This window comes from Giraffa tippelskirchi, chromosome 7, assembly GCF_054371585.1.
Source record: "Giraffa tippelskirchi isolate mGirTip1 chromosome 7, T2T-mGirTip1v1.2.pri, whole genome shotgun sequence".
Lineage (NCBI taxonomy): Eukaryota > Metazoa > Chordata > Mammalia > Artiodactyla > Giraffidae > Giraffa > Giraffa tippelskirchi.
The window spans coordinates 135,720,904-135,728,496 of record NC_137281.1 but is presented as its reverse complement, the minus strand read 5'-3'; the positions used below and the strand labels follow the sequence as shown (position 1 = coordinate 135,728,496).

Below are 7,593 nucleotides of genomic sequence, written 5' to 3'. Positions count from 1 at the left end.
TCTTTCGGAGGGTGAATTAGTCACCCTCTTCCCCTACTCGTTTCATTAAGTGCAACATTTCCCGTAACTTAGCGGCGGCGGGGCTCGCCGCTCGCCTCTGCGCTCCGCAGCCCTGAGAAGCATCCCAGCGCGGTCGCTGAGCCCCACCGCGCGCCGGACCCAGCCTGGGGTGCAGGGGCCATTTCCGCCCTCCCACCCCCAACTCTGCGCTCGGACCTTATCTGGCTCTGGCTCCAAGGCGTGGGCTAGGGCGGGTGCGAAGAGCTCCTCTTTTGAGCTTCGGGCGCCCAAGCCCAGAGGGGGGCAGTAGCAGCGTCAGGTGGCTGCTCTGCGTCCCCGCGCGCCGCCCATTCAGTCCCCGTTCCGCTCTCAGCCTGGGCTGGAGCGGGAGATGATCAACACCTCCGCCCCGGCAGCCGCGTTCCCGGGAGCAGTCGGGACTCGGGACCTTGGCAGGAGAAACCGAGATGTGACCCCCGCCGACTGCCCATTGCCCTCTTTGGCATCCTGCCTGCCTCTCCCCACTTCCTCGCCCTCTCCAGGGCCCCATTGGACAGCGAGCGTTAGCCTCGATCTCCGGGGAGAGAGGAGCGGCCACCGCGCACGGCCGGGCAGAAGTTGGGCTCAGCCGGGCAGCCCTGATCCAGCCGCGCCAGAGGGGTGGACGAGGGAAGGAAGAGAGAGGGGCAGTAAAGGGTCTGGGAGAGAGGGCTTTGAGTGGGCTTTTCCTGCTCCCTCGGCCCCGGTGGTCGGGGCAGGGGGAGAAATGCTGAGCCTAGGTGACCGCCGCCGCGACAACAGCCTCAGCGGCAGCTTCAGGATCAGCACCGGCGGGACAGCGACAGCGGGGGCGGCGCAGGCGCATTGTGCCCCGCGGAGCCTGCAGTTCCCGAGCCCCGCGCGCGGCACCGCCACAATCTGGGCAGCGGCGGCCGGGGGAGTGCTACTACCATGAACTGCCTGGTCCTCCTCCCCAGAGCTGCTCATCCGGGTCGGGCTGGAGACACAGTCAGGGGACCCCGTCGCCGCCGCCGCGCCCCCTCTTCTTTCGGCTCGATCTTCTCTTCCACCTTTTCCTCTTCTTGCTCCACCTTCTCTTCCTGCAACCCCCCCTCCCCCGCCGCGGATCCTGGCCGCTGCTCTTTAGACCCAGGATGCCGGGGGGCAAGAGAGGGCTGGTGGCACCGCAGAACACGTTTCTGGAAAACATCGTCAGGCGCTCCAGTGGTAAGAAGAGTTACAGTCAGAACACCCCTCCACCTGCATCCTGCCCACCCACGCCCCCATCCACCTCATCTCATCTCTCTCCCAAGGGGGGAGGGGGATACGGACAGCCCTTCCCAGTGGCTTCAGTTACCAGCTGGACCCGACAAGAGGTGGGGGTGGGAACGAGGTGGCAGAAGGAAAGTTTGTTGCAGCCCCTCCCCAAGACGTACTCACCCCCCTCCCACCTGTCCAGAGCCGGGAGCAGAGGAAGTCGAAGGGGAGCAGCGGGTAGGGAGGAGGTACAGCTGGAGAACTGAGTTGAGTTTGTTGAGGGATGTCTTTCTTGTTCATCTTTCCACCACATTTTTTTTTTTAAATCGAGTAGACTGCGGAGACGGATCAAATTTTTAATCTCGGTGGAAGGGCTTCCCTTAAGTTGGGAATGGCTGTGAAAGTGGCTCCTTAAGATTTAAGTCTCTGGAATGGCTTTCAGGCCCAGCGGGCGCCATTGAAAGGAGCCTAGTGTTTGGGAGGGTGGTTGGAGTTGAACCTAAGAAAGAGTCGGTTCTGGAAAATGGGAAAGGCGATTATTTTGGTCAAATTTGAAGTTTCTTTTTTTTTTTTTTAGGCATTGGTCTATATTGATCTATATGATATATTTGATTTGACTTAAATAGGAGAAATGTAGAGGGGAAGCAATAGCTACTGTGCTTTTAAAGTAACTAAAGAAACAATTTTAAAAATGCTGTCCTACATTGCTACTGAGGCTAGGGTTTTCTTGCCTAAAGTGTCTTTAAATTTCTGTCCATTTGTGCATTCATTTCCTCTAAGATATCTGAATGGGGATGGTTATATATTTCACCTTTTAGGACCTTGTAAACTTTGCGTTTTACTGAAATATACATCTTCTACTTGTTTTCACATCTTTTATATAATTTTTAATTTTACAAGCAAGATGTGTAAAATACGCTTTAAAGTTGTTCCTTTTTTCCTTCAGAAGCCAGTTATTTTGAGATCTTTTGCTTGGAGAATTATGAGAAAGACATTTCTGCATATTTATTACAGTAGATCTTGGACTAAAACAATGGAAATGCTCTATGCAGTTCCATAACCATTGTTTAATCATTCATTCATTCAATTAAACAATATTTATTTGGATGCCTTATACAAGAGACACTCTGTGGGGTCCTTTGGATAAAAAGTGATTAAGACACTTCTGCTTTCAAAAAGCTCCCTGCTTAGTGGGCAAGACAGAGAGAGGCACAATTGTGCTTTTCCTGAATTGGTAGGTTAGGTTGTGTTAATTCTTAGGATATAATCTCTTCTAAAACTAGGTTTGCAAATATTTCCCTTGATTTTGGGACTGTAATGTAAGTGTCCCAAGGTACTTTTCATCAATCTCTGACATGATATTAGGCTTTAATTTGTGACTTTTGACTTTATTTCTTCCTATTTTATCAATGCCTGTTTCAAGTTTTGAACTGACTTTTTGGGTTGGAAAAAATGGCTAATAGGCCTGGTCTAGTTTTAAAAAATAACTATAATATTTTTAGCCATTCCAGTGTGATTTCGAATGTGTGTTTGATTTTTTATGATAATATAAAATATGAACTCATTATGGTAGACAATTTATATGTTTATGCATTATTTCCTATATTAATATTGTATAGAAACCTGGTGTACAAAGAGATATTACTGTTAAAACAACCAGTTTGGGAAATTTAAAGTTTATTGGAATTAGCTATTTAAGATATAGCTTTTAAGATAAAGCCATTTTTTTCAGCTTTCTCATCCTCTTGGGTTATTTCATCTCCACGCAATTTGGTCTGCAAGAGGACTTTAAGAGAAGGCCTTAAAAAATAAAATTTGGAGGGTTCTCTATTGCTCTGCATGGTAACTAGAAAGTAGATGAGAATTGACTGAAGTTTACTCATATGGCATCTTTGGATGAAATTTCTTATACAGACTGAAACTATGAGCCAGTTTGCAGAATATCTTTTATTTCTGATATACCATGAAATTATGACTTACTTTATGTGGCTTTAAATAGCTGCTTCTATTGCCTCCATTTTAAATCCACTATCCAAATTAATGAATGTTTTATCTTTTTTACACTTCATGTTATAATTGCTTCACTGGTTTAATGTTTCTTTCCATGGATAGCACCAAGTACAAATGAAAATTCATCTGTTTTCACATTTTAAATATCACCTCTAATTGCTTGTGGCTAACTCACTCAGAATCTCTCAGCTTTGTTTGAAATGTGTTAGATATTTGAGGTAAGTGTATGTCTTTGTGTATGTAATCAGTACTGAGATGTCTCAAAGCCACTTACACTGGAAGTACCTCAGAAATTGAGAATTACAGTGTTAAATTTTGTGGGAATATCCCACAATTGTTGTCACTTCTATATGACTTGGCAGAGAAATCAAAAAATTCATTCTGAGAAATTGTTTAATTGAGATTAACAGAAAATAATTGAGAACGGGGTTCTCACGGATGGATTGAGTTTGTCACAGTAAAGATTTTGTTATTCAATAACTCAACAACATTGAAAGTGATGTATTGGCAGAGCTTTAGTGGAAAAAATAAGGAAGCGGTACTCCCAATATATTTAAGAATTGAAGAAAGATGGTTTGGGATTGGCTATTTACCTGTACTCCATGAAATTCTTCTCTTTCTGACACAACCTCATTTTCTTCTTATGAAAAGGTCAGATCTTTTAGTGAGAATCAGATGGAGTAGAAACATATGTAGAGATGCACACAGATAAAATACAGACAGGTATCCACTCAGACACAAAGATAGATGCAGAGGAAATACATTCTTTCACACACTCAATGGGCAAAAGAGATGTAAAAAGTAGCAGAATACAGAGAGGGTGGGAACAAGAGGTAGGGGAGAGAGAAAAGGAGGGATACAGCTTTTATTTATTAGGCTATCACTAATGAGCTGAAATCTCAGTCAATTAGAGATCCATCAGAATACTTCTTGATGAAGAACAAAAGAGCAAGAAGTGTGATATATTTGGATATAGTTTTTAAACATGAGGATTTCCTAATAAAGTTCCAAACTCCTCAGTTGCAATTTTCCAGAATAACAGTGCTGTATTCTTTGCCCTAGAGTGGCACTATAGCCTATTTGCTGTTATTTTACGCTTCTCGAGATTGGATTTTTATTTTCCTTATTTAGTTGACTCAGTCTGTTATGGGAAAGCATTTCAAATTGTTATTGGTGATTCAAAGTCTATAAAATAAAATAATGAGGGCCGTTGAGTAGGATGGATACAAACATATTTTATAGCCAAATACCCAAATGGTAGAAGTAGGAAATTCCTCTTTTTAGTTTTAAGATAAAAGATCATTTTCAGACAAATAAAAGGAATTACAATCATTCTTAACATGTGATTCTAATAGGTAGAGAGTGCACATTATTTACTCCAACAAGTTGTAAAGGTCAAGAGCATAAATGCAATAGCAAGATTTAGATACATTTTTGGCTAGTAAAATCAAAATATGTTGTTAGGAAGATAAAGTTTAGGAACTATGTGGCGAGTTCATTACAGGCATGCAATGTCTCATAGAAGGCTTCCATCCAAAGTGCTTACTGACTGAATCTGTGTCTGAAACATTATTTGGTTAGCTTTCCTTATTTAAATTTCAGTATTTTGCAAGCTCTTCATCCATATATTTTGGGCTGTAGGGAGCAGTACACTTATAGGTAGAGGGTAGGTACCTGAAAGAAAGTAGCAGTTTTTTAAGACTTTTAGGTGGAACTTGAGATTTAAACAAAATAAAATATTTACAAGGCCTTCAGTGTGATTCGGAGAAGGCAATGGCACCCCACTCCAGTACTCTTGCCTGGAAAATCCCATGGATGGAGGAGCCTGGTAGGCTGCAGTCCATGGGGTCGTGAATAGTCGGACACGACTAGGTGACTTCACTTTCACTTTTCACTTTCATGCATTGGAGAAGGAACTGGCAACCCACTCCAGTGTTCTCACCTGGAGAATCCCAGGGACGGAGGAACCTGGTGGGCTGCTGTCTATGGGGTCGCACAGAGTCGGAAACGACTGAAGTGACTTAGCAGCAGCAGCAGCAGCAGCAATGTGATTACTGCTTTGGGCAGTACATTTTAATGTATATGTTGTCTTTGATTCCTTAGCAAATAGGCAGACATTATTAGTTTGAGTGACAGTAAACTAGTTGCCATTTAAAAATTTTTAACTATAAAAATAATTTAAATTAGAATATGACTATTGTTCTTTAGCTTCCCTGGTGGCCCAGACGGTAAAGTGTCTGCCTGCAATGCTGGAGACTGGGGTTCGATCCCTCGGTTGGGAAGATCCCCTGGAGAAGGAAATGGCAACCCACTCCAGTACTCTTGCCTGAAAATTCCATGGACTGAGGAGCCTGGTAGGCCATGGGGTCGCAAAGAGTTGGATACGACTGAGCAACTTCACTATTGTTCTTTAATATTTTAGGCATTAGGAAAAACTAGAAATGTTTTCTTTTTAGAGAAAAAAAGGGGCTCAAGAAAGAAGAAAACAGAAAAAGCAATATTTTATGAATTGCTTAACCTTCAAGAGAAGCAACTCAGTATACTCAGTTTTCCATTTTACTTGAAACACCTCCCCAGGTACTTTCTTTGCTGTTACCAATAGGAAAATCTAAAATAATTTTTGTGCTATAGTTAATATTTGTAAAAACTGAGATCTTAAATAAGATCCTATAGGAGAGGAAGTAGAAAACTAGTGATTTAAAAACAAAATAAAGAAATAATGACTCATAAGTATCATCCAATTTAAAAAAAATGATCAAGGACAAAGTTTTTTTTTTTTTGGTATAGAGCACTTGATATTTTTTCTTGGAAGATCTAAAACATTCTTCAGGAGATATTGATAAAACCACTTAGAATTCCTGAAGGTTTACCCAAGTCTTATAATGTATCAGTTCTACTTTTAAAACATCATAGAGGTTGAAATCACACTGACCACTTCCTAAATTATATTTATAAGTAAGCCAGAGGATTGTCCCTTCCTTCAGAGCCCACATTGCCTTATATAACAGATGCAGTACTTTGTTGACTAGGGAGCTGCTTATCCCAGGACATCCTTGTGTTCACTAGAAATTGCTGTGTTTGTCTATCTTTTGCTTGATTCCAGAAGTAGTTCAGTTCAGTTCAGTCACTCAGTCATGTCCAACCCTTTGCGACCCCATGGACTGCAGAGGTAGAGTGTATAAGAAGTAGAGTGTATAAGAAATCCACATGCTTGGCCATCGGTCAACTGCCCTACTAAAAGAAACCTATAGCACAGTATTTTATAGAGTAGAAGGGAGTAGCTATGATTGTTTTGACAGTGACTGAGTAAATTTCTGTAAAGGAGTCTTTTAGTTTAGTCAATATTTATCTTTTCTTTCATTGTTAATAACAGCTGCTTGCTAGCATGGAGGAACAATGCTTCCACGTTCTCTAGCTTTTAGCCTAAGAAAAGGTTGCACTTTTCTGTAGTACTGTAGTTAAGATTCACCACAAGAGGGCACTATCGGTTCTACCACAGGTAAACTAATTTTTATCTGGTTCTCTTTTCTGTCCTTTTCCTCAAGTTTGGGGGTTAAAAATCAATGAAGTTAGTTGTTACTCTTGGCAGAAAATATCTAAAATATAAGACGTATAAGAAAGTGAAACGAAGAAAGGAATTGCAATCTTATATTAGTTGATGATAGCCAACATATTCTGGCTGAATGAATGTGATATTAGTAAAAAGAGTTTATGTAAACAAATTCAAATTTTAGATTAGTATAACACTCACTTTAGCAGATGAACAAAATGTTATTGTAACCATCTCAGTGTGGTGATAATATATATAAAATATATAGTTTTGCAGAATAATTATGTATAAATAATGTTCACATTAGAAGGATAAATACATATTTTCTGTTTCAACAAAATTTCCTCATCAGATGTCTTAATATAATTTTGATTAAGTTTGGCCAAGTAGAATCAGTTCATGATAGTGTTTTGATTTTATTAAAAGATAGTTTACAGATTTACAGATACTTACCTAAGATGTTACATGATTCTAGTAGTTCAATGTTATACAAACTTTAAAAATAAAATACAGAGCTAAAATAAATATCCTTCAAAGTTTCTAAACTTATTAAACTCTCAAAAAATATGATTGGAGGTACAGTACTACTTTAAGAGGTTTTATTTCTTGTCCGTCATCAAGTTTGAATCTTGGTTTTAGGGATTTTTTTTTTTTCTTTTTGGTAGGGTTAGAACCATATTTTGAGAGATGCTCTGAAATGTCCCAAACAAAATCAGTTTTAGTGGGAAAAATTAAAATGTGTCATATAGTACTTTTATGAATAACATAGATACAGT

At 40.8% G+C, this 7,593-nt stretch overlaps 1 protein-coding gene across 1 annotated transcript in view; it reads left to right on the top strand.

Moving 5' to 3' along the window:
* Positions 1-1,154: 1,154 nt before the first annotated feature.
* Positions 1,155-7,593, top strand: part of KCNH5 (potassium voltage-gated channel subfamily H member 5) — a 331,907-nt gene continuing 325,468 nt past the window's right edge. Inside the window, exon 1 of the mRNA XM_081509807.1 lies at positions 1,155-1,227. Coding sequence (XP_081365933.1) covers positions 1,155-1,227 — 73 coding nt within the window. The remainder of the gene's footprint in view (positions 1,228-7,593) is intronic.